Source organism: Bos indicus, chromosome 18 (genome assembly GCF_029378745.1).
Source record: "Bos indicus isolate NIAB-ARS_2022 breed Sahiwal x Tharparkar chromosome 18, NIAB-ARS_B.indTharparkar_mat_pri_1.0, whole genome shotgun sequence".
NCBI classification, from domain to species: domain Eukaryota; kingdom Metazoa; phylum Chordata; class Mammalia; order Artiodactyla; family Bovidae; genus Bos; species Bos indicus.
The window spans coordinates 53,749,615-53,774,966 of NC_091777.1; the positions used below are offsets into that span (position 1 = coordinate 53,749,615).

General features: G+C 52.9%; 1 protein-coding gene across 6 annotated transcripts; it reads right to left on the minus strand.

The window, feature by feature from the left end:
• Nucleotides 1–24,894, minus strand: EML2 (EMAP like 2). 6 transcript variants are annotated; one of them, XM_070771276.1, is made up of 22 exons: nt 24,637–24,894; nt 21,790–22,008; nt 21,574–21,697; nt 21,285–21,389; nt 19,160–19,188; nt 18,811–18,940; nt 14,654–14,803; nt 13,842–13,911; nt 13,616–13,726; nt 12,270–12,365; nt 11,245–11,379; nt 10,370–10,469; nt 9,449–9,603; nt 9,001–9,126; nt 6,476–6,607; nt 4,040–4,107; nt 3,682–3,770; nt 3,351–3,448; nt 2,731–2,818; nt 2,195–2,290; nt 717–847; nt 1–415 (listed from the first exon to the last, which is right to left on the minus strand). In XM_070771276.1, the coding sequence occupies exons 1-22, from the start codon at nt 24,806–24,808 to the stop codon at nt 290–292; spliced, it is 2,550 nt and encodes an 849-aa protein (XP_070627377.1). In that variant the 5' UTR covers nt 24,809–24,894; the 3' UTR covers nt 1–289. The 6 variants fall into 6 exon arrangements, with proteins under 6 accessions (XP_070627377.1, XP_070627376.1, XP_070627375.1 ...); XM_070771275.1 differs by having other exon boundaries at nt 21,285–21,392; XM_070771274.1 differs by lacking the exon at nt 24,637–24,894 and adding an exon at nt 24,360–24,378 and having other exon boundaries at nt 18,811–18,943; nt 21,285–21,392.
• Nucleotides 24,895–25,352: the final 458 nt, after the last annotated feature.

Genomic DNA, 25,352 nt, shown 5'->3' on the forward strand with positions numbered 1-25,352 from the left:
TCAGTGCACATGTTTTTATTTCTGGATGATATAAAATAATAAACTTAAAAAACACTCTGAACCAAACACTCTAATGGCTCCCCCAAATCAATGTGACCCCTCTTCCCACCCCGATAAATAGAGACTTCTGTCAGTCCACCCACCCACCCCCATAACCCCCTTTGCTATAGACATACTCTGGGTATATATTACTCTACTCGGCAATAGACATCTCCCGAAAATAGAATTGCACCCTCACCACCTGACTCTACCTGGGCCCCATGTTCCTGGGAACCCCACCCTCCTCAGTTCAGACCACCCGCCACTGCAGCACGCTGGTGTCCTTGCCCCCCGTGGTCAGGGCCATACTGTCATCCCACAAGAAGGCCACATTTGTCACATGGCTGCTGTGTCCACCATATTTGTGGCTGAGGGCCTGTGATAGGGAAAGAAGGAAAGAAAAGGAGGTCACCTGTCTTGTTCACTGCTGTATTCCCTGTGCCCAGGCATATAGTAGGTACTCAATGAATATTTCTTGAGTTAACAGGATAAAAGAACCAAAGATTTCATAATGCAGGTGCTCAGAGCTTTAGCACGACAGACTCAGAAATTTATCAAGTTTCAAGTTAAGAAAGGCCCTTGGGATCAAGTCACTGCCCTCTTTGTATAGATGGGAAACTGAGATCCGCAAAGGGTTGCTTGGTACCTCCACCCTGCCAGCCCCCACAGGGACTCACTCGAGGCTGACAGCAGGGGTAGCTGAACAGGTGGACTTTGCCAAAGTCATCAGCTGAAGCCAGCAACTTCCCATCATGGGAGCGGGCCACAGCATTGATGTCAGTACCATCCGCTCCCTCGGACCAGATCCCTGTGGACAAGATTGGGGGTGGGTGGTGATGGTAAGATGTCAGTTGGGGCCAGGAAACCCCAAGGCAAGCAGGCCCCAGCTGCAGCCTCCCTGCCTTCCTCTCATCTAGCCTGTCTCTAGCCAGGGATGAGAGTTGGAATAATCTTTTGGAAATATGTATCTGACCCTATCTTCCATCATTCAAAACCTTCTCATGGGGAATTCCCTGGTGATCCAGTGGTTAGGACTCCATGCTGTCACTGCCAAGGGCCTGAGTTCAAGCCCTGGTTGGGGAACAAAGATTCCATAAGCCACACAACGTGGCCAAAACAAAACAAAAACCCTTCTGTGGTCCAGGCTTCTCACCATGACCCCTGTGCTCTGCCAGGCCCCTTACACTGCTCCCCTCACCAGTGCTTCCCTTGAACTCTGAAATGATTTAGCCATCCTGCCTTCTTGCATTTCTCCAAATAGCAAGCTTTGTCACCTCTGCGCTTTTCCACATGGCTATTGGAGACGGCAATGGCAACCCACTCCAGTACTCTTGCCTGGAAAATCCCATGGACAGAGGAGCCTGGTAGGCTGCAGTCCATGGGGTCTCGAAGAGTCGGACACGACTGAGCAACTTCACTTTCACTTTTCACTTTCATGCACTGGAGAAGGAAATGTCAACCCACTCCAGTATTCTTGCCTGGAGAATCCCAGGGACGGTGGAGCCTGGTGCGCTGCCGTCTGTGGGGTCGCACAGAGTCGGACACGACTGAAGCGACTTAGTAGTAATAGTATTATTCCCTTTGCCTAGAGACTGCTTTCCTTCTTCACCACACTGGAATGTAACTCCTCATCCTGCAGGGCCCAGTTTGGATGTCTCTTCCTCCAGGAAGTCCTCCCTGACTCCCTCCTAGACTGGGGCCAGATGTCCTCTCTGGAGTTCCTTGCCTCCACCTGATCTATTCTGGGTTGTCTGGGGACAGGTTTGTCTTGTCCACTGGATTGTGAGACCCACGATGGCAAGGCCAGGGCTGTTGTGGTCACCACTGGGTCTCGGCACTGCCCAGCTGTGCAGACAGGTGCTCAGGGAGTATGTGTTGAGTACATTAATGCCTGAATGAACTCATGACTGGGACACAGGCCGTCCAAATCTCTCTGGGCCAGGCGCCATCCCTCATTTGTTCTCATTTCGTTACAGCTCCAAGGGACCTGAGCAGTCATCTCACCCTCCTCTTTCCTCTGACACAAACATGGCTGCTCACATGGGTAAAGGAATGAGTTTCCCAGCCTGGTAATAAGAGGCCGCAAAAACCACCAGTCAGGGATATTTCTCAGAACTCCTGTCCTCAGCAAGACTCTGTCCATTCAACAACTTACCAAACACCCCAAACCCTAAGACACAAGTAGCCGTGGCCCATTCCACGTTCCTCACAGTTTCGGCAGTAGTGATCTGCTTACAGGTAGATGAATCCCCTGGGGCAGAAAATGGAGGCGAGATGTTCAGAGCATAAAGAACTAGTGACAACACACCCATTTCACAGACAGTGGACACTGAGGTCCGAGACAGGAGGTTAAGGTCCCAGGGCTTATTCTAAGTCTTCAGACTGGCTGAGGGGACTAGATCCTGGATGGTGATGCTCTACCCCAAGGCCAGAGCAAGGGTATCTGCATAGAAACCTGTACCTAACCCATCCAACCAGGGAGGGGAGGAATTGGTTAAAAGCTGGGTCCACCAAGGAGGAAACCAGAAGTCAGGAGACCAGCCCAACAGATCAGCCCCTGAATACACCAGCCAGAGGTGAGGGACTTGAATGCCCTGGCTTTTCTGCCAGAACCTGGGGAAGGCTATGCAAATCACACATGCGCTGTAGAGAGGCTGAGGGAGGCGTGCCTTTGGGTTTCAGCGAACTCACAGTACAGAATCTCGTAGTCCCCAGAGTTGGTGACAAAGCAGCTGCTGTCCTGGGCCCAATCCAGGTGGGTGATAAAACTGGAATGGCCCTGCGGGGGAGGGAAGAGGTGGGGTTAGAGCTGGAGAGGGCAGGATCCGCCCAGGATGGGGGGAAGGCTAAATACAGAGGTAGGGTGAAAACACAAGGGGTCTAGAGGAAGGATACACAAGCCTTTGGAGTGTGGGGCCAGACTACCACGGGCAGGGGCAGACCGTGATGGGCAGGGCTAGACAAAGAGGGCTTCGAACACAGGAGAGTTTAGAACAAGTGGGCCGAGCTAGACACAGAGGGGGCGGGCTTTGAATGCAAGGAGCTGGGCTATAACACAGAGGGTGTGTTTAGAATGTGAGGGGCGGGGCTACACGAAGGGGCGGGCTTAGAATGTGAGGGGCGGGGCTACACAAAGGGCGGGCTTAAAACACAGGAGAGGGTAAATGCGTGTGTGCCCGGCTAAGACTCCTAGACGTAATCAGGGCAGTCAGTTGAGTGTTGAAGCTGTGCTCCCTTGAGGTAGAAAACTGGTTAATCCTGCACCCCCCGAACGGGGTGGCGGCGCGGGCTGGGGGCCACGGCCCACTCACCGAGCACTTGCCCAGGCGGCTGACCTTGCGGCCGCCTTGGTCCACCGTGTACACGTACACCAAGTTGTCGTGGGAGCCCACGGCCAGGTACGCCCCGTCTGGGGGAGGGGGAGGGGGCTATGAGGAAGCACCCAGGTTCTACCCCTCCTCTCTCAGATTCAGCCCCCCCACTATCCCAGACAACTCAGTAGTCCCGAGCTCCATCCCTACCACAGTCCTGGCCCCACCCCTAGGCCAGCGCCACACAGGCTCCAACCCTTCCTCCTGCCTGTAAATCAGCTTTTCTGTTCCCAGGCCCTGCCTCTCCAGCGTCCCCAGTCGCGTTCCTTACCCGGAGAGAAGCTGACCACTGAGATCTGTTCATTCCCATCGGTATGGATGGCCACCAGGTCATGGGTCTCCGTGTCCAGCAGCAGCCATCTTTAAGGAGAAGGCGTGGTGGGGGGAGGAGGGGTGAGCTGATCTGGTAGAGAGGGGTGGCAATCTGGGGCTTTGAGGGAGGGACCGCATTAAGATGTGGGAGAAAGCGGACTCTCAAAGAAGAATGATGGGAGATCAAGTCCTGGCAACCACTTGGGACCTAATTATCGTTCTCTGTAGGCTTTGGGGCAGTAGGGAAGGAGGGGGGGATCAAGGGATAGTTCCTGGGGGGAGCACAGAAGCCCACCCCAAATGCCCGTCAGTGTTACCTGCCAGTCACTGTGCCGATGGCCAGGACAGAGCCACTGGGGTGGAAGCCGGCAGAGCGGGCAGGATCCTGAGGAGGGAGAGAAGAACCGGGGCTGGAAGCTGGGGTCCCCATCCATCTGGCCCACCTTCCCGGCCTCGGAGCCTGCCTAAGGGCTCTCATTTCCCTCTGCTGCCCTCTGGTAACCCCCTGCCGCAGACACTCAGAAAACACTCTCCTGCCCTTTAACATGTTGGCTCGAACAGAAAACATTCCTCCTCACTGTGGACTCTGGATCCTTTATCACTCCTGTTCTAAATTCCCACACTTTTATTCACCCAAGATGATCTCCTTAGGGACTTTTCTAGACATGAGATTGCTGGGATCAAGACTGTCCACGTTTCTAAGACTTTTGATACATCGTGTCAATCTGCTTGCTATAAAATTTATCAGCGTATCACCAGGTGTGTCTGAGTGCCTGTTTCCCCGCATCTTTATCTAATCTCCAGCAAAAAAATATTTAATTGGGGTGTGGGTATGGGGGGGATTTGGTTGATTTACAGGCAACAGAAGAATCAGACCTGGGTTCAAACAGTGGCTCTGATACTTCCTAGTGATGTGACATCAAATAGGTTTCTCCACCTTGGCCTTGGTTGTCTCAAATGGAGAACATAAGCACACACACTTCCCAGGACTGTTATAGGCAAGGTGTAAAGCCCTGAGAATGGTAAGCAAGATGGCCCACAGGAAGCACTCAATAAAGGTCAGCTATGATCGTAATTACACTTGTTGATGGGCAAGTGATTTTACCTTTCTGGGCCTGTTTCCAAGTGAGGATCCATCATTCCTACTGCCTTGTGGAGGTTGGGGGCGGAAGCAGTTAAAAAGATGATGTTATCTGCCAGCCTGGATGGGAGCTAGGTTTGGGGGAGATTGGATACATGGATACGTATGGCTGAGTCCCTTCACTGTTCACCTGAATCTACCACAACATTGTTAACTGGCTATACCCCAATACAAAGTTAAACATTTTAAGTTAGGAAAAAAAAAAGATGATGTGGGTAAAGTGCTAAGGCAGTTTCAAGAATGGTAGGAAGACTGCCTGAATCAGAGTAACCTAAGGGAGCTTGTTACAATCGGCAGAATCTGGGACCAAACTCAGACTTCTTGAATCAGACTTCCTGTGCTTGGAGCTCACGATTCGATTCTGTGTTTCTGACATCGCAGGTGGTTCTGATGCCCTGGCTACAGAACTGCTGTGCTGAACATGGAACCTGGCATATAGTAGGCGTTCAGTTAGCAGCCAAGGTGAGGATTATTACATATGGCCCCAGTAATTTCTAGGACACACCATCCCTGACTCCCAGAAGTTGAAAGGCCATCAGGTGTTCCAGGATCACAGGTAACCCTGGATGCCTAGAACAAAACCTCAAAAGGTGGTGTGAAGACTATGACAACTGACTTTCTACTCTCCCATACTGCACAGGCAGGGGAGCTTAGAAACTACATTGCCCAGAAGCCCATGCGGCTAGGGTCAGCTGTGATGTGTCCAACAATCAGTTACACTACCGGGGGCTCTGGAAGACACAAAGTAGAGGCCCCACTCTGCCACTTCCGCTGATCAGTTAGGTTGTGAAAACATTTGCTGTGCAGGTGAGCAGTCACTAGCCTTGAAAGGCAAGGGCACCGAGGATCTGATTTGGTCAGTGCAAATATAGCCAGAATTGAGTCACTCTAGATCTAGCAAGACAGTGCAACAGAACTTTCTACAATGATGGAGATGTTCTGTATCTGCACTTGCCAATTTGGTAGCAACTAGCCACATGTTTTGGCTCAGCAGGTAAAGAATCTGCCTGCAATGCAGGAGACACAGGAGATGCAGGTTCGATCCCTAGGTCGAGAAGATACCCTGGAGAAGGAAATGGCAACCCACTCCAGTATTCTTGGCTGAAGAATTCCATGGACAGGGGAGTTGGACACGACTGAGCAACTGAGCCTGTACACACGCATGCAGTCACATATTTGGAATGTAGTTAGTGCAAAGGAGAAACTGAACCTTTCACTCTTAAATTTAAAGTTGATTTAAGTTTGAATAGCCACATGTACTAGACAGTGTAGCTCTAGAGCCAACACTTGAGTGACCACAGCATCCTGATTTCTGGATCACAGTTATGAGGACAGCATTTTCTTGAACCCAGTGGTTCCTGACTCCCCACCTTCCTGACTATGGAAGAGGCAGCAGCTCCTCAGGCACGTCAGGTCTGGGGTGTTGTTCTAGGCTTCCTTCCAGTCAAGAATTCACTCCCCCCAGCCCTCCCAAGCGAGTTTGTAAGCACCCAATTCCCTGCATTAAATCTCCTTCTGCTGAAAGACACTGGGTGTGGTTCCTGATTGATCCCTGACACATTGAGACAGGTGGTCCTGTTAGAACGGTATATCAAGTCCCCCAGCCCCTTACCTCGATGGTCCTACTCCACAGGGGCTGGTGGGACTCCACACTCCACAGGTGCACCAGCTTATCCTGCCCGCATGTCACGAACTGTGCCCGGCTAGGGTGCGTGGCCAGGCCCCACAGCTCTTCCATGTGGCCCTGGCAGGAAGGACAGATTACAGCATGGAGACCACCGATCCAGATCTTTCCTCCGCATCCCCCACCTCTGATGCCAGAAAGAAGTGCTGGACTAGCCTCAGCAACACACTCTCCCCACAGGTGACCCAGGGACGACGCTTTGCCCAGGGTATCTGAAGGAGGCAATGATTGGGCAGATCCCTGCCCCAGTGGGGGGGCTCCAGGCAAATGTGCCCCCTCCCCTCAGACCTCTGCTTTCCAGTTTGCACAATGAGAAGCAAGAGACGTGGTGCGTAGGAGCTAGATCTTAGGAGTCAGATGGTGCCCAGAAGGCTGCGAGAAACCATGGAGGGTACTCAGCCTGGTAAGTCTGACCACATCTCACTTATTGACTACGGCAGTCACCTGTGCAGGTGACTTCTCCTTGAAGGCTTGGTTTCATCTTCTGTAAAATGGGTCCAATCACTGTATGTGTCTCGTGGCATTCTGCTTACTCAAATTGTGGATGGAAAGTGCAAATACATGGAAGATATATGAGGCTGGTACAAAGTGCTCATCAAATGAAAGTGGCTGACTATTATTAGTAATAATAACATATCCTATTAATATATTATTAAAATAATTAACTATGATAATCAACAGAACTATAATTATTGATAGCAGCATAATGATTAATGCTAAATAATACAATTCTAGTAATACACTAATCATATATAACTTGGGAATTCCCTGGTGGTCCAGTGGTTAGGACTCTGCTTTCACTGCTCAAGGGCACAGGTTCAATCCCTGGTTGGGGAATTAAGATCCCACAAGTGGCCCAGTGTGGCCAAAAGAATAAAAAAATTAAAAATATGTATAATTAATATTGTAGAACAGTGATGCTATTATTAGGGGTCTACCCCACTCCAGTACTCTTGCCTGGAAAATCCCATGGACGGAGGAGCCTGGTGGGCTGCAGTCCATGGGGTTGCTAAGAGTCGGACACGACTGAACGACTTCACTCTCACTTTTCACTTTCATGCATTGGAGAAGGAAATGGCAACCCACTCCAGTGTTCTTGCCTGGAGAATCCCAGGGACAGGGGAGCCTGGTGGGCTGCCGTCTATGGGGTCGCACAGAGTCGGACACGACTGAAGTGACTTAGCGGCAGCAAGGTCCATTCTGGCCTTGGGACACCTAAGAAATCCCTCTAGCCCTTGTTTTTCTTCATCTTCTTCACACACATGTGTGTGTGTTCAGTCACTCAGTCATGTCCAGCTCTTTTTGACCCCATGGACTCTAGACTGCCAGGCTCCTCTGTCCATGGGATTTCCGAGGCAAGAATACTGGAGTGGGTTGTCATTTCCTTCTCCAGAGGATCTATCTTCCTGAACCAGGAATTGAACCCATGTCTCCTGTGATGCAGGCAGATTCTTTACTACTGGGCCACTGGGAAAGCCCCTAAGAGCCAGAAGGGGGAATCTAAACTCAGTTGCATGGATCTCAGCCACCTTGTAAGAGGGAAAATGCATGTTGGGAATGAAGGAAGGGGAAAACCACTGAATAAGGAACAATTTTTGTTTTTCTCTTTTTGGCCATGCCATGCAGCATGGGGGATCTTAGTTCCCAGACCAGGGATCGAACCTGTCCATGCCCTCTACAATGGAAGGTGAGAGTCTTAACCACTGGACCACTAGGGCAGTCCCAGCAAGGAGCAGTTTTGGCCAAGATTCTTTGAGCACTTACTCTGTGCCAGGCATCATTCAAAATGCTGTATATGAATGGACTCACGGAATCCTTATAAAACCCTGTGAGATCAGTTGTGTTACTCTCTCATTGCATAAAGGCACAGAGAAGTTACTCATTGGCCTCATATCACACAGCGAGTGAGCGACAGGGTTCTTTCACTCCCAGGCAGTCACTCCCCAGAATTCATATGCTAAGCCATCCTTCTAGACCACCACTTGGTAGGTGGGCTCTTTAAACTGGATGTGGGGTAGGGTTGTGGCCTACCAGGAGGGAGGTGTGGGCGTCTGAGCAGACTCCAGAGGACATTCCTAGAGCCCTGGAGCCCGAGACATGCAAGGTGTGTGGCAGGTGGGACAACCTGCCAGGGTACTTACAGAAACAGTACACCGCCCTGACCAGCAGGGGGCAGTATAGCTGGAGCAAGGTCCTGGGAAGCCCCTGCCGTGCAACCAGTTAACCCACTGCTGGGCCATGGGGTGTTCTGGGGCAGGAATTCTAGGGCAGGGGTGGGGTTATAGGTCACAAGCAGGTAAAAGGAAGGTAAGAGGTGTTAACTAGGCCAGAGGATAAGGAATGGGGCAGAGAGGTGAGGAGAAATGGGAGTAGTAAGAGAGAAGTGAATGGTGCAGAGGAGAGAAGAGAGGCGTGTAGAGACGGAGCGGGGCAGGTGCAGAAGAGATGCTCACCTGGACCAGCAGCGAGAAGCCGGTGTGGACAGAGCCCTGCAGGATGGAGTTGCGGGTGGTCCCCACGTACAGCGTGTCTCCCCGGCCCTCTGCCACGGTGCGCACGGGGCCGAAGTCCTCAGGGACCTGGGTGTGGGGGGAGGGGTGGGCAGATGAGTTTAGGACACATGTAGAGGTGGGGGGTGAGATGGCTGGATAGCACCAACGATTCAATGGACATGAACTTGGGTAACTCCAGGAGATAGTGACGGACAGAGAGGCCTGGCATGCTGCAGTCCATGGGGTCACAAAGAGTCGGACGCAACTTAGGGACTGAACAGCAACAACAGACGTGAGGGCAGGGTGGGGATGGGGGAGACAGGCTGGGAGAACAGGGTCTAGTGTTAGGAGCCCTGGGGGGGTGATGGGAGATCCCCTCACCCTTGTATGAGCCTCTCCCCCTCCTCACCTCCACCTCCTGCAGCTTGCTGTAGTCAGAACCCCAGAGGACAACCCGCCGATCGCGGCCCCCTCCGGACACCAGCGTCCCGTCCCGCAGGGCGCAGAGCCCAAACACGCCGCCATCGTGGGCACCCAGCACTGCCTGTGTGATTCGGTTCCCTCCTGCAGGGTGGCCAGGGGCAGGGGTCAGCATGCAGAAGCTGCCCCACACTGACCCCAGAAAACACCTCAAACTCTCACTCCCACATCCAGCCATTCACTCACCTCTTCTTCTACCTACCTTCCCATCTACCCAACCACCCTACCATCCATTAATAAGCCATCTGGAAAGATAGTGTATTCATTTACTCATTCTTCTATTCACTGAGTAGGACATCCCCTACATTCATTCACTGCCTTATTCATTCATTCCTTTGGAACAAACCATCTTTCCATCCATCTAACCTGGGTTAATCCATTCATTTACAGTTCAAACTTGATCACTACCATGGGGTTTGCAGAGGACCAGGGAAGGGAATACGTGAAGATTTCATGCAGGTGGGGATAGAGCTGAACCTTGATGGAGGCATTAGACTTGGTCAAGTAAGGATTTAACCTGTTGTATCATACCCAGGGCTTCCCAGGTGGTGCTAGAACCTTGCCTGCCAGTGCAGGAGACGTAGGATAAGTGGATTGGATCCCTGGGTTGGGAAGATTCCTTGGAGGAGGGCATGGCAACCCACTCTAGTATTCTTGCCTGGAGAATCCCATGGACAGAGGAGCCTGGCAGGCTACAGCCTATTGGGTCGCACAGAGTTGGACACGACTGAAGCGACTTAGCACGCACGCACGCACATCATACATTCCAGCAGGGTCTGAGGAAGGAAGGCACAGCCAAAGGGAGTCAGGGAGGACTGGGTTGGGGACCAAACGGTGGGGTAACACTGACCTTTGCCCCAGACATAGAGGTTCCCCCCAGAGTCTCCGGTGACCACATCGCCACCCTCCAAAAAGGTCACACACAGCAAGTACTTCGGTTTCTCGTATTTCTAAGGTGGGGGAGAAGGGGATGGTGTCAGAGGGTCACTGAAGCCGGGTGGCCTCCCCGAGCTCACCCACCAGCCAGGACCACGGTCCAGGGGATGTCCTCCCTGCTTCTAGGTGCGGCCCTGTGAGGAGCATCCTTGTCTCCAGTGCACACCCGCGGAGTGTCGTGTCGCCTAGAGTTTCTGACCCCACTGCCTCCCTTCTCCACCCCAGATTCCCTTCCTCCCTCCTCTCTCTCATCTTGACTTCTGTCCCAGTCTCTGTCCTCAGTTTCCCCTGCTGTCTTCCCCTCTCTGCCCCACCCCTCTCCCTCTCCTTCCCTCCCCCACAACCCCTGTCTGCCCCTAGGTCCCTTTCCCTGCCCTGCCCCACCTTCTTCTCAATATCTCCATTTCACCTCCATCTGAGTCTGGTATTCTCAGGGCCTCCTCTGTTGGGGTGGAAGACCCAACTCTCACCAAAGGTGGGCCTCTGGTTCCTGCTGTTTTTCTCTCTCTCCCGGTCACCAGGCTCCGACCTCTCTATTTATCCAGAGTATCAACAACCACAGCAACCCATTTACCCAGCATCCACTATCTGCTAGGAGCTGCTGTACTCGTCATCCCATTGAATCCTCACAACTTGAAAGAGTTGAGGAGGACCATCCCCTGGTATGAATAAGGGAACTGAGGCCCCAGCAGGGCAATATCTCAGCATCCCTACACATTCCAGCCTCTTCTGGGGTGTCCCTGCCAGCCTCCCTCAGGGCCAGCCAGTCCCGGGACCCCTGGCACTCACCTCAAAGAGGCCCTGCCGCTTGCTCAGGCTGCCCCCCTCCAGGTTCCAAAAGTAAATGTGGGATTTCCCACAGGTGATGAGCACGGTGGGATCCGTGGGGTGGAAGGTAGCCACGAGCACGGCCTCATTGGAGCACTTTAAGGGGTGGAGGAGATTCAGAATGAGGACCTCAAAGCCACCAGGACCACCACATCCATCTCAGGAAGGACTGCCCTGAATACAGCCATGTGGGTTGTGTACTGCACAACTGACTCTCCTATACAGGCAAGCTAAAGCACAGGAAGCAGGGCCAGTCAGTGAAGCTTTATTGCCTTCTTCACCAATCTAATGGCAGACACGTGGAGAGCCTTTACTTTGCACCAAGCTCCGTGCCAAGCCCTTTACATCCATCAACTCATTTAACCCCACAGCACCCTGTGAGGTAAAGCTCATTAGTACCTCCCATTACAGATGACAAAGTGAAGCTCAGAGAGGGGAAGTCACTTGCCTAAGGACACACAGCCAGACTCCGTCTGGAATCAAGTCACTGGGAGCCCAGCCTCTCAACTACTTCTCCTTCCCCAAACCATGGGCCCTCCATTCCAGGTCTCTTGCCCCCAGCCCAGAATGAGCATGTGACCTTGGGCAAGTAGCTCTCCCCTCTGCCCTCTGCCTCAGGTTCCTCATCTGTAAAACAGGCCACCAGCCAGAGATGCAAGTCAAGGTCTATCTTAGACATCGCAGGGCAACTGAAACAGCAGCCACCTTGTACTGATCCTCCTGTTTGGCCTGGTCTGCCCACCCCATATCCCAACATCAAAGCCAAATTTTCCCTACAGGGGAGATGCTACCATAACTCCCATTTTACAGATGAGGGAACTGAAGCACCGAGAAGGCAAGCCACTTGCCTGAAGTCACACTGCTAACAAATGGAAAAGCCAGGACTTGGAGGTGAGTCTGACTCTGGACTCATGAACACTGAGATCTGGCCACCAGAGAGGGACCCCAAGGAATGAGGATTGAAAAAAAAAAGGGGGTTACTTCACCTTGACATCCACCACCTTGGTCTCCTTGGCCCAGTCCCACACGGAGAGCACGTGATCGTTGGATTCATCTACCGCACACAGGAGGTTGCCCCCATTCTAGGAAGAGGAGAGAGGATGGGGAAGGGGCAGACAGCTCTGGGTCTACCCTCCCTCCCCGCCCCCAACACCAATACCTTGCCCACTGGTGCATTAGCCACTCAGGCCTGTTTAAAGATTTTCGAAGGCCCTGGCCCAAGGCATATGGAACACATTAAAATACACTCTCCATCCAGGGCCACACACATTTTAAAGGCTGTTTATAGTTTTCCTTTTGAAATGACTAGTCCCTAAGAAATTCATCTAATTTCCCCTCAGCTATAATTTCTCTGCAACCAGCACGCCCTCAGGAATTCTTACTAAGAACATCTAACCTGCCTCTTTATCTGTAATGACTTGTATGACTATGAAGTTAAACAACTATAAAGTTGGGACAATGTTGCTGTTTTATATCTTTAGTTAGGCATAGGTTAGTTTTGATTTTGCAGAGTTTTTCTTTCTCCCAGACGCTGGCAAAAAAATTGCTTTATTTCTCCAAAGGTCTCAGAAAACCTGTAGGTAGGTGGGAGGACCAGTTGTTTTTTATTTCCTGATTCGCTGCAGCCACTGCTTTGGTGAAATGCGATAAAAATGTAAAATATGATTTTAGGAAAAAACCACCAATCACGCACTTGGATGCTGTGGGAATGTCAAATTGCTCTACAAATCCCTAAAGCCTTACTCTTTGATTTCTGTGCTTACCGCCCCCATACATATCTGCCGACACCCATGTTCCGGATGGTACTAGGAGCAGGGCTGCGCTAGACACAGGGCTTTAAATGTCTACAGATAAGGATCCTTCCAGAATGAAAGGTGGTGTGAAAAACAATGCAAAAAGCATTACCTGATCTACAAAGGATCATTGAGAAGTCTGTCTGGGGGCAGACATGTTGTTTTACTGTTGTTAGTTGCTAAGCTGCGTCTGACTCTTGCGACCCCATAGACTGTAGCCTGCAGGCCCCTCGGCCCATGGGCTTTTGCAGGCAAGAATAGTGGGGCAGGTTGACCATCTCCCCCTCCAGGGGACCTTCCTGACTCAGGGATCAAACCCACGTCTACCCACATAGGCCAGCGAATTCTTTACAGTTGAGCCACCAGAGCAGGCCGGTGAGGCTGCAACTGTGGGCACCCAGCCTGGAAGGTCAGAAGGGCCGGGAGTTTGGCCGGGGGCGTGTCCAGCACCTGTGATGTCACGATGAAGGCGTGGCCTCCAACTCAAAGGGGAACAAGGGGCAGGAGAGGGCCCAGGGCCAGGCTTGCACAGGACTTACAGATTTGGAAAAGCCCACACAGCACACAGCTCTGTCAAACACCCCCAGGCCCAGCACGTGTAAGGTGGAGAGGGAAACCGAGTCCCAGATGCGCACGTGGGGCGGCAGCGGCTGCAGGAAGGAGAGAGGCCAGTTACCTGGGGGGCCTGACTCCCTCACCCCCACCCCCACCCCGCACCCACAACTCCATCCCAGCCTCCAGGTCCTGCCCCCTCCACTCTGTTACCTTCCCCTCCTTAGTGGTGCCCGCCACCTGTCCAGTGGCGATGGTGACCATATCAGGGTGGACAGCCAGGCTGAGGAGAGAAGCGCAGGTGGAGGGGACTCAGGGAGTGAGGCGGGGGGGCAGGGATGACAGCAGCCCAGAACCCCTCCAGCAGCAGCCACAGTTATGATGCCTGATTATTCATTCCACAGGTTGGCTCAATGAGTTATTTTTAATCCAACAGTCCCCAATGTTTTTGGCCCCAGAGACCAGTTTCGTGGAAGAAAATGATTCTTCAGATGGGGAAGAGGGAGATGGTTTGGGGATAATTCAAGCGCACTACAGGTGTTGTGCACTTTATTTCTATTATTATTACATCAGATCCATCTCAGATCATCAGGGATTAGATCCTGGAGGTTGGGGACCCCTGAGTTAGTCAATGAACATTGATTTAATTCTTCAGTAACAATTAGGGAACACTCTCTGGGTACCCTGGCTCAGAAGCAAGACTCAGACCTCTGGTCTCTAACTCAGGGGCCCACAGGGCTCAAGCGTGAACCACAAATGGCCAAGAGAACACACCCATTGAAAGGGTGGCTGCCACCACGGGATTCCAACACACTGTGTCTGGTGTGCCTGCTTGAAGTTTTCAAAAGAAGTGAAAAATCCAGGTATCGGAGTGAATTCACCGACATCTGAAGTACTGATAGTTAATCCACGATGTTTTTCCCCCTGAATTCTGCCTGAATTCAGGCCAAGTGAAGACCTGGCCCCCCGCCTCCCCCTTGATGCCCTGTGCGGGAGATATTTGGCATCCTCCGCCCTGGCCTCACCACTTGATGTCATCGTTGTGTCCCAGGTAATGCCGCTGCCTCTGCTCCTCCACACTGTACAGAACGGCCACGGAGGCCACGAAGTACACTATCTCCCCCGTGGGCAGCAGGTAAAGGTTGGCTCTGCAGTCTCGGCCACGGTAACCATAGCTAGAGATGCCCCGCGGCCGGTTAAGGAGTGTCTTCTGCATCGTAGCTGTTGGTTGACTCCCAGATGAAGGTCATGGGAGATAGGTTTTCCTGTTTCCACTCTTACTGTGTAGGAGGTTGAATAACAGCCCCCGCAAATATGTCTACTGTAGGACTTCCTTGGAAGTCCAGTGGTTAAGACTCTGACCTTCCGATGCAGGGGACGCGGGTTCAATCCCTGGTGAGGGAACTAACGTCCCACATGCCGCCCAGCCAAATAATGAAGGGAAAAAAAAGTGTCCACCAAAATATTACCACCTGGAAACTGAGAATGTGACCTTACTTGGAGAAGGAGTCTTTGCAGATGTAATTAAGGATCTCGAGATGAGATCATCCTGGATTATCTGGCTGGGCCGTCTAATTCCAGTAACAAATGTCCTTGTAAGAGCCAGAGAACAAAGAGACACTGACACTGGGTGGGATAAGGCAGTGTAAGACTGGAGTGATGGAAGAACCGAAAGGCTTGTTAGCAGCCACCAAAAGCTAGCAGCCAGGGAAGAAGTCCCCCAGAACCTCCAGAGGGACCATGGCCCTGCTGACACCTTGATTGGGGATTTCTGGTCTCCAGAATTGTGAGATTTTTCTGTTGTTTTAAGCCACTAAGTTTGTGGGCATTTGTTAAGAGCAGCCACAGGAAAGTAATCTGTCTACTCTTCTTCCCCAGAGGGATCCTGTTAAAACCTATTATCACTAAGTCACTTTACATGTGTCCCCTGCTCAGGCTCTCTACTCAGCTCCTTAGAGAGGCCTTCTCAGCCTCTCCCAAATAGTTCTGAGATATTTAAAACTGCAAACCGGAATTCCCTGACGGGTTAGTGGTTAGGAGTCAGCACTTTTGCTTCCGGGGCCCAGGTTCAATCCCTGTTTGGGGAACTAAGATCCTACAAGTCTCGTAGCATGACCAAAAAAACGCTGCAAACTCAAGACTTCTTGGCAAGTTAGTGGTTAAGACTTCCCCTTCCAATGCAGGGGGTTCAGGTTTGATCCCTGGTCAGGGAGCTAAGATCCCACATGCCTGAGGTCCAAATAACCAAAATATAAAACAAAAGTAATATTGTAACAAATTCAATAAAGACTTAAAAAAAAAAATGGTCCACGTCAAAAAAAAAACTTAAAAAATAAAGAAAACCTATGCACCTCAATGCCCCCATCCGCCTTCCCTATTAATTTTCCTGCAGTACATTCATCAGCATCCCACATGTTCCATTTGTGTTCTTGTTTTTGCCACATCCCACGGCAATTCCCCAACCAGGGATGTAACTTGAGCCCCTTGCATTAGAAGCACAGAGTCTTAACCAGTGGACCACCAGGGAAGTCCATCTGTTTGAATTATTCTGTCTCCCCAACTAGAGTGCCTGCTCCAGGAGGGCATGACCTCTGTCTTTTCTGTTTACTGATATACCCCCTGTGCCCAGATGAGGTCCTGGTACACAGTGGACATATGAGTTCAATATTTGTTGAAGGAGTGTGACCCCTCTTCTGTTCAGAACTTTCTGTAGCTCCCCTGTTCCCCTAAGAGAAAGTCCAAGCTCCTCTTGCTGGCCTCGTTTGCCCTCCCCTAGTCTCAGCTTCTGCCCTCTGACACTGGATTTCTCCAAAACACCACAATCATGACCATCACCCAGGTCTTGGCACTAACTGTTCCCTTTGCCTACTACACGCTACCTGCCACCTTTCTCAGCTGTCACATCCTCAGAGCAGGCCTCAGTCTCACTTCATCTGCTGGACTCATCCTACTCATCTGATCAATGTGGTAACTGCACCCAGTCCTTGATGAGACTGTCAACTGCACGGCAGCCAAAACTGGGCTGTTTTGTTCTCTTCTGTAACTCCTCCTCCAGGAAGCCTTCCCTGATGCCCAGGCTGGGTCGGCTGCCCTCTCTGGGTTCCCCCATCCCAGCCTTGCCCGCTCTAAGTTGTCATTTTCATGGATTCTGTCCCCACACTGGATTATAAGCCCAGGAATGCAGGTTGTACTAATTTGGGGACTGCTGGACTCCAGTCCTTAGTCCCAGAATGTTTGCGAAACATCTGAATGGATGTCAATATGCCTATCCCAACCCCATAGAAACTGCTTCACCCTGCAGCCATTTTAGGGCTGGGGAATGAGGCCCACATGGACTTTTGTTGTCTCAGCTGCTTTTCTCCTGATGCTCACTTATCAAGCCAAGCCTGGCATGACAGCATGGTATTCTTCAATTCCTGTGAATATTTCCAGCTGCCTTAAAGAGGTTCCGGGCTCCAACTATTCCTGCCTCTTCCAGAGAAAACAGCAAGGCCAAGAGAGGACAGGGAATGGATCCCCAGGATGCTAACCCCAAACCTCAGTTTGTGTTTTGGAAAAAGCTTAGGGCTCAGAGTCAGAGTTCTGGCCTCAGTTCTGCTCTGACTCCCTAGGACAGGGCTGGGACCCCTCTCGTGGCCTCAGTTTTCTCATCTGGAAAGTAAGGGTAATCATTCCCAATCTGCAGGCCTTAGAGGGCTCTTGTAGAACACTGGCTGTAAAAATATATTCTGAACCCTACAAAAGAGAAGGATCATATTATTCGATGTATTTATATTGAAACAACTGAACAGTGCCTGCTGCTGCTGCTAAGTCACTTCAGTCGTGTTCGACTGTGCGACCCCATAGATGGCAGCCCGCTAGGCTCCCCCGTCCCTGGGATTCTCCAGGCAAGAACATTGGAGTGGGTTGCCATTTCCTTCTCCAATGCGTGAAAGTGAAGTCGCGCAGTCGTGTCCAACTCTTCGCGACCCCATGGACTGCAGCCTACCAGGCTTCTCCGTCCATGGGATTTTCCAGGCAAGAGTACTAGAGTGGGGTGCCATTGCCTTCTCCGAACAGTGCCTGGCATACAATAAGCGCTCAATAGGGACTTCCCTGGCAGTCAAGTGGTTAAGACTCCACATGTCCAATGCAGGGAATGTGTGTTCAATCCCTGGTCAGGGAACGAAGATCCCACGTGCCATGTGGCATGGTCAGTACGTGCTCAACAGTGATTAGTCATTATTTTGATCAATCTCTGTTTATCTGGCACATATTATAAGCACATTGTTTCACAGTCTTATGAATCCGAGATCATGACACCCACTTTTCAGAGGAGGCTAATCAGGCACAGAATGGCAAGGTGATTCATCCAGGGTCACAAAGCCAGCCAGAGGCTGGGCTGGCATTTCACCCTATTTCTGCCAGGCTCCAAAGACAGAGTTCTTAACCAATGCCAACTTCTTTCATTTCTCACATTCACCAAACTCACTCTGGCCACAGAGCCCTTGGACCTGCCGTGCCTTCTGTTCTTCCTATGAAAGTGAAGTGAAACTGTTACTCACTTAGTTGTGTCTGACTCTGTGACCCCATGGACTACAGCCCACACGGCTCCTCTGTCCATGGAATTCTCCAGGCAAGAATACTTGAGTGGGTAACCATTCCTGGGGATCTTCCCGACCCAGGGATCAAACTCAGGTCTCCTGCGCTGCAGGCAGATTCTTTACCATCTGAGCCACCAGAGATGGCTGGCCCCTAAATGTTCAATTCTCAGCTCAAATGCCCCCTCCTCAGAGAAACCCAGTTACTCCTCTTACTTGAGCTTAGGTTACTGTATGACCAGCATTTATTACTTAGCTGAAATTATCTTATTTGTTGACTCACTGGCCTCAGTCTCCCCCACTTTAGAAGGGAGCTCAGGGAACCTAGCCTGTGTGTAGAAGAGAATCTGATAGATGGAGGGCACTCAGCAAATGTTTGCTGCTCTAATGAATCATAAAAGTCACGTGAGCTAATCTGCCTCCCTCTGCTCCCTGCAGACTCCAAGCTCTTCCTGATCCCTTAAGTCACAGATGCCTGAGAAGTCCCACTTTCGGTACAAAGACCCTCCCTCTAGCTGCAGTCCCACGGAAGGGCTTCCCTTCCGGACTGGGGAGGTGGGGGGTGGGGGGAGCGGGAGGAAGGGATTAAAGTAAAAGGATACACCCAGTCCAACTTGAATCGGTGCGAAGGCAGCTCAGAGCGTGTGTCCAGGCTGTAGGTGGGGACCAGCTCCTCCGGGATCAGCATGGGTACAGGGCGGCCCCTCAGGAACATTTTCACCGAGCCCTCCTCTGCTAGGATGCATATCCCCAGAGGTCAGGTGCTGACACCAGTCCGCAACCCCGTAACCTCTCCCCTTCTGACTTCACTTTTTATTTTTTTTTCACTTTTTAAATGTTTTTTAAGTAAAAAAGGGAAGGGGTGTGGGGTGGGGATGAGGTCAAAGAGGTTTCCTGACCTCCAGCACTGGCCTCTCACCCCAGCGAGGCCCTCCCATTCTCCCTACTTACCCATGCTGAAGATAACTTCTTTGGTTTTGCTGTCAGGAAAGGATAAAGAAGGAGGGGAAAAAAAGAAAGAAAAGAAAGCCCTAATTAGCAGGCAAGTCAGAAACTGGAAGAAACCACTTCCCCCACCCCACGGCTCTCCCGAGGTCTTTGGTAAGTAATGGGGCGGGGGGTGGGGGGGGGGGGTGGGGTTGGGGGCGAGTAAGGAGCTGAGCGCTGCCTCTCTGCAGGCCGTGTGCTTTGCTCGGTTGATCTTGCAGAGCCTAAGACACAGGCCCAGAGAGGCAGTGATCGCCGAAGATCACACAGCACGAAGTGGCAGGGACGCGATCCTGGAAGCGGGGAGTCACAAGGTACCCCTCCCTCCTAAGTCAGCACAGTTCTCCCAACGCTCTCCACCCCCAGTCCCACAGCGCCCCAAACTTCTAACTGAAAGGGAAGAGGTGAGGGTTTAAGGGAAGGGGCGTGTCTCTACACTCCTTTTTGCTGACGGAAAGAGGTGATGCCCGCGGGTCTGGGTCCCCGGAGAAAGGGGAGACCTGGGTCCTGCTAGTGCAATAAGGAGGGGGGTATGTGCAAAAGGGTCTCACCCAGGTCCAAAGCTACTCATGGCGGCGGCTGGCGGCGCTTCGGGGCCGGGGGTGGAGCCGGGCCCAGCTCCGCCGCTTCCGGCCCTGGGAGGCGCCCGCGCCGCCGCGCCCTGCCCCGCCCTCCACGGAAGACCCCGCAGCCGGAGGTTCGTGTTCCGGGGCTGTGAGGTCCTGACACCAGGCTCTTTTGTCGGGGGAGGGAGAGTGTTTTTTGAGAACACAGACTAGAGGACGTGTCTGCCTGAGTTCCAACCCAAGCTCTGCCAGTTCCCAGTGTTGTGAACAATTTGCCAAACCTCTGCCTCGGTTTCTTCACTTTTCACTTGGGGATAATAAACCTCTCAGGCGATTGTGAAGCTTCAGTTGGTTAATTCATGTAAAGTGCCTTGTGTAGTACCTGGCACATAGCTCTGTGTACGTGTTTGCTATTATTTCAGTGGGGTGAAATGTGTGGGGTTTTGACTCCGGTCCAGCCTTAGTCCACCCCACCCCCCAGCCTTGACCTCGCCCGCCGCATGGGACTCCACACGCAGGTTTTTTCACCGCCCAGACATTCAGTCTGGCCCGGCCTCTGGGAACTTGACCTCGCCCAACATTCTGATAGTCTCACCTCTCCTTCTGAACCTATCCCTGAATCGACAGCTCCCCATGGAAACTCCTATCGTCTTCAGGTCTGGTCAAGCAAGCAGACCAAGATAACATTCACCCTCAGTCCCTGCAGACCTACTGGGGTCTGTCCACGTCCACCTATGACCACAGTTCAATTCAGTCGCACAGTCGTTTCCGACTCTTTGCGACCCGTGGGCTGCAGCACGCCAGGCTTCCCTGTCCATCACAATTCCCGGAGCTTGCTCAAACTTATGTTCATTGAGTCAGTGATGCCATCTAACCATCTCATCTGTCGTCCCCTTCTCCTCCTATGACCACACCTAACCTTCAAATTCAAACCGCGCCCATTTCCACCTGGCAGCGCCCAGGCTCCCCTCCTCCCAGTTTCTTGCACCGGACACTACTGCACATGATCTCAGCCCATTGCCCTCACCCCAGGTTCTGATTCTGCCCAGTTTACCCTCTGGCCAAGCCCTCAAATTCCTTTCACGCCGGTTCCTCTGACTACCCCATTTCCTGCAGAAACTCCTCTTAGAGCCCTGACCTGGCTGCCTCCCCGAGACTAAATGCGGACTCTGCCTTTACCTTAATAGCCACGCCCACAATCCTGGATCCTCCCTAACTTCTACTCGGGCTCTTCCGAGAGACTCTGACCATCCACGCCTCCTACGCGCTAGTCCAGCCTCTAAAGCTTTGACCACGCCCCTCAATGTTGGCTCCGCCTTCTCGTGCCTTTCACTATTACCACTCTGTCTCAAGATTGGTCCCTCCGATCCTCCTGCACCGTTTCCGCTTTCTGAACTAGATGATCATGCTTTAGGTTACTACCTCGTGGCCTGGGGCATCACCCTAATCTCCCCATCGTTTTCCAAGCCTAACTGAGGTTTTGGTCCCACCCTTTGCGGTACGACCCCGCTTTGGACACTTACCCTTCCTTTTTGGCGCTGCAGTTGCTGCTAGAGGATGTGGTGCGGCTGCGGGGATCCTCGCGGCGCACCGAGGCGAGGCGCTCTGGTGACAAGTAGCGCCGGGCACTGCTAATAGAGAGCACACAGTTAGGGTCAGAACCTGCGAAGCCAGCAGGCGAGTGCCGGAGGCGGGCGAGAACTTTACAGGACCTTCCCCTGCTGATGTTCAGACACCCGAGTCCATCCCTTTTCATATAAACAGCCTCCGAGGTCTTGGAAGAGGCTGGGGATCCCGACTTCCGCGCCTCACCTGCGCCCAGAGGTCGCCTCCTTTTTGGGGGAGGATGGAGACGTGGCATAGCCGCCCACGCGCCGCGGAGGTCCCGAGCCATTGAGGGGCGTCCTGGTGGGAAGACCTTTCAGGAGCTGACACACTAGATAGATGGAGTTAGAGGACAGAAGAGGATGAGTTTGAAGTACAGGCCCCAGCCCCTACCACCTCACCCCTCTAGTCTAGTGAAGATACCGGAGGCAGTGGTGCCTAGGCGAGGAGGAGCCCGGCCCTTGGGGGTGCCCCGCGCGCGCAGCGCTGCGCCTTGCTCTTCGCATGCCCGCAGGCGACGCAGCGCGTCAGCCAGCGCCGCCTTTAAGACCGCCAGCTCATCTTCTTGCAGCTGAAGCCGCTGCTCCAGCGCCGACACGCGGTCGTCCACCTCCATCCCGCTCGTGCCCGACAAATTGTCATCTGGAAGGCAAGAGATCGCTGGCTGCGAGGGCCACCCAGGAGCTCCAACGCCCAAGGGGAAGTGTCCCTCCCACCTGCCCGGGGCTAAGTCCCGGGCCAGCCACGCCCCTTCATCTCCCGCGACCTGGGGCTGGAACGCCTGGATGTGGGCCAAGAAGAGGGGAAGGAAATCCCCACGGCTCTCAACCCTTGCCCGCACACTCCTCTCTGCCTCAGCGCCCTGGAGGCGTGACCTTAGGGAAGTCCCTTCCTCGCTAACCTTCTAAGAAAGAGTCTACAAATCAAGAGCCTCTCGACTCTGGTTTTAAGATTCTATGACTAAGATGCTAAATACCTATAAGTGATATCAACATCTTAAGGATGACATCAACTTTTTCCGAACGACACCAACATTCTAGAATTGATCCCCAATATCCTCTGACGAATACCGAGATTTTTTATCGCGGGTACTAACATTCCCTGTCTGTTTCTAAGACTTTCCAAGCCAAAAAGGTCTGTGCCTGGTCCCTCTCCGCTTTCTCTCGTCACCGAGGGGTTCGACCCCAGAGCCTGCTGCAAGGACAGACTTTCTGCGGCCCCTGGCGGCAAGTTTGGGAGTTGCAGGCAGCTCCTCGAAGACCCGAGATTCGCGCAAGGGATCTGACACCCAAACTAACTTCCCCGACCCAAGCGTCTCTCCTCTGATCCTCTTTTAAAATGTAGCTTCTTTACTCCCATGCCCCTGACTCGGCTCTCCCTCTCCTCTCTAGATGCAGCCAAATAATTCCTCCTGCATCTCCCGCGGTCCTCATTTTCCCAAAGTGGGAGGGGCAGAGTACCAAAGTGGTCCCCCCTCCCCCTTTCGTCCCAGACCACTCATACCCAGACTCATTGCTGGCAAGAACCAAGGAGGCCCTGGCTCCCAGTTCGGTGGAAGTCAAGGTGGTAGCCTTAACAGGAACGGGGCTTGGAAGTAGCACCTGCTATCCCCCTTCCATAGGATGCCCCGCCCGTCCGCTGGGCTCCGCAGTGCAGCCATCGGTCCCTCCCCTCCCTCCCCCACCCCTTGCGGCCCAATCGCTTGCCTGGCCTCGCCTGCCCTGCCCCCCACCCAGCGCCACTCTGGTCGGGTGCCTGGACCTGCATTGGAAGGTGGGGGTTAGGTTTGAGGGAGAGAGCTGTCAGGACTCGGAACTCATAAGAAAGGGAATCTCAGGGGCCTGTTGGCATTGCGTTTTGCAAAAGAGGAAACTAAAAACGGAGGATGGGGGAGAGTACAGAGATCACCGAAGGTCAAACAGCCAATAGAGGAGGTGTAGGAGGGCCTGATCACCTCCTTGTGCCAAGACCCCTCTTACTTACCATTAATAATACTACCCCCAAAAATGAGATTTGTCATAGAGAGCTTACACGTGCAAAACACTTAGCATCTCACCTGGCTCTGGTATGTGCTCAATAAATCCAGAATATAATTAAATGTTATTATGGTACCCACACTGGAGGAGGGCATGGCAACCCACTCCAGTATTCTTGCTGGGAAAATCCCATGGACAGAGGAGCGTGGTGGGCTATGGTCCACGGGGTCGCAAAGAGTTGGACATGACTGAAGTGACTGAGTACATGGTACCCAATGTCCCAGCAACTTTAGTAGCTCTAGTATTGTACCCATTTTAGGAGGCAAGGAGATAGATGGGGATTGAAGCCCAGAGAGATGAAGTTACTTGTACACAGACACACAACCTTTCAGCCCCGGAACAGGTATTTGACCCAGGCTTAGGCACCCTGTCAGCCTGCCTCTCAGAGGGGCTGAGAAGGACAAAAATGAGCATTCTGGTCCCTGACACTGGGGTGTATGCCCAGAGGTAAGCCTCCAAAAGGGAGTTCCTTCTCAGGGCCTCAGAGTGAAGTGGAGGAACTGTTACCTTGCCCCTGCAACCCCCATCCAGGGAGCCAGCTTATTCTGAGGCCTTGACCTGCCCACCCACCCCTCACCTACCATGACTCAAGTCCTCTGTCCCCTCCTGCCGGTTCATCCCCCACCTTCAGCTCTTTTGCCAAGAGGCCAGCCCCCATTTCCCACTTCTCCCCTCTGCCTCCAGCTCCCCTCATCTGGGTCTGACACCCACAGTGGCCTTTCTTTTTCATACCCATTTGTCTAGGGAGAAGGGATGAATCCTAATGGGCGGGAGGGGTGGGGCCTGAGGACTTGGGGGGTAGAGTGGAGGCAAAGTCCTCTGGTCATCCTGCCTGGTCCCACACCCAGCCCACAAGCCAACACCCAATTCCACTCTCCCTCAATCGGTCCCTCTGCTGAGGAGAAGGGAGAGGGTCCCGGAGGATTGAGAGGGGATGGAGAGAGCAGAGTTCCACACCTCCAGGCCTTCCCTCCTTCAACCCCAAGCTCCTAAAGGCTCTGCTCTCTTCTCTCGGTTCAGCCACCTGGGGAAAAAGGGGAGGGTCGAAGAAGGTAGGGGACTGGGATCAGGGCTTTGGGGATCAGGCACCTTGCTCTGGGGTCAGGGTCCTGCTAGGGGAGAAAGAAGAATCTTCAGCTAGGGGCGAGGATGGGGACTTGGAAGGAGGTTGGGGTAGAAGGAGATAGGTCCTGCCCTGGGCGGGGCCAGGGTCGGAACTGAGGAGGGGTCTCACCATTGCAATATTGAAGCAGCGAGGACGTGTCGTAGAGGCCGCAGAAGGCCGGGCCGCGCTCCGCCATCGCCCCGCCACATCCACCGCCGGCCCCCCCGGTCCCAGCTCGGGCCCGGTCTCCCCCCCCAGGCCCTGCCTCCCGTTGCCATAGCAACGCCCTTCGTTCCAGCATCCCCGGCTCGGCCCGCCCGGCATCAGGCGGCCGACGCCGGGCCTGGCACCGGGGTCATCCCCCAGGATGCCCAGAAAGGGGGAGGGAGTCGGGACACCCCCTGCCAGGCCCCCCAACACAATCCTCGGGCCGGGATTGGTTGAGCCGAGATCCCTCTCGGTACTGTCTGGTACCGCCCACAACAGGCGCATATTCTCTCTAGACCCCCTCCTCGCCTGTTCAGGACCAATGAGAGCCTGTCGCGCAGGCCCCCTCCACCAATAGGGATGCAAAAGGATTGGAAGGGGCAGGGCCTTCTCTGCTTTTCAGCCCGAAGCATAGCCCCCGGCTCTTAGAGAAAGGTAGGGTAGAAGAAGACACTCCCACATCCCCCAGATCTTCCTAATCTTTTCCTGGGTTTTCGAGAAGCCTCCTTGCAAGACCAAATCCTGGAGCCTCAAATCCGCCCAGATACCCACAAGCTCCGCCCTGGAACTCTTATTCTAGCTCATTTCTTCGAGCTCTTGTTTATTCTATCTACACCAGCCCTCAAGGCTCTTAGCTC

Bases quoted from the DNA above. Each gene is read 5' to 3' on its own strand.
- EML2 (XM_070771275.1), bottom strand. From the start codon at position 24,808: ATGCTGGAACGAAGGGCGTTGCTATGGCAACGGGAGGCAGGGCCTGGG. The intron at 19,189-21,284 runs GTAAGTGTCCAA...CTTTCCTGACAG, and splicing joins TGCAGCGCCAAAAAGGAAGG to CAAAACCAAAGAAGTTATCT. The intron at 12,366-13,615 runs GTAAGTCCTGTG...TCCTCTTCCTAG, and splicing joins GTGTGGGCTTTTCCAAATCT to AATGGGGGCAACCTCCTGTG.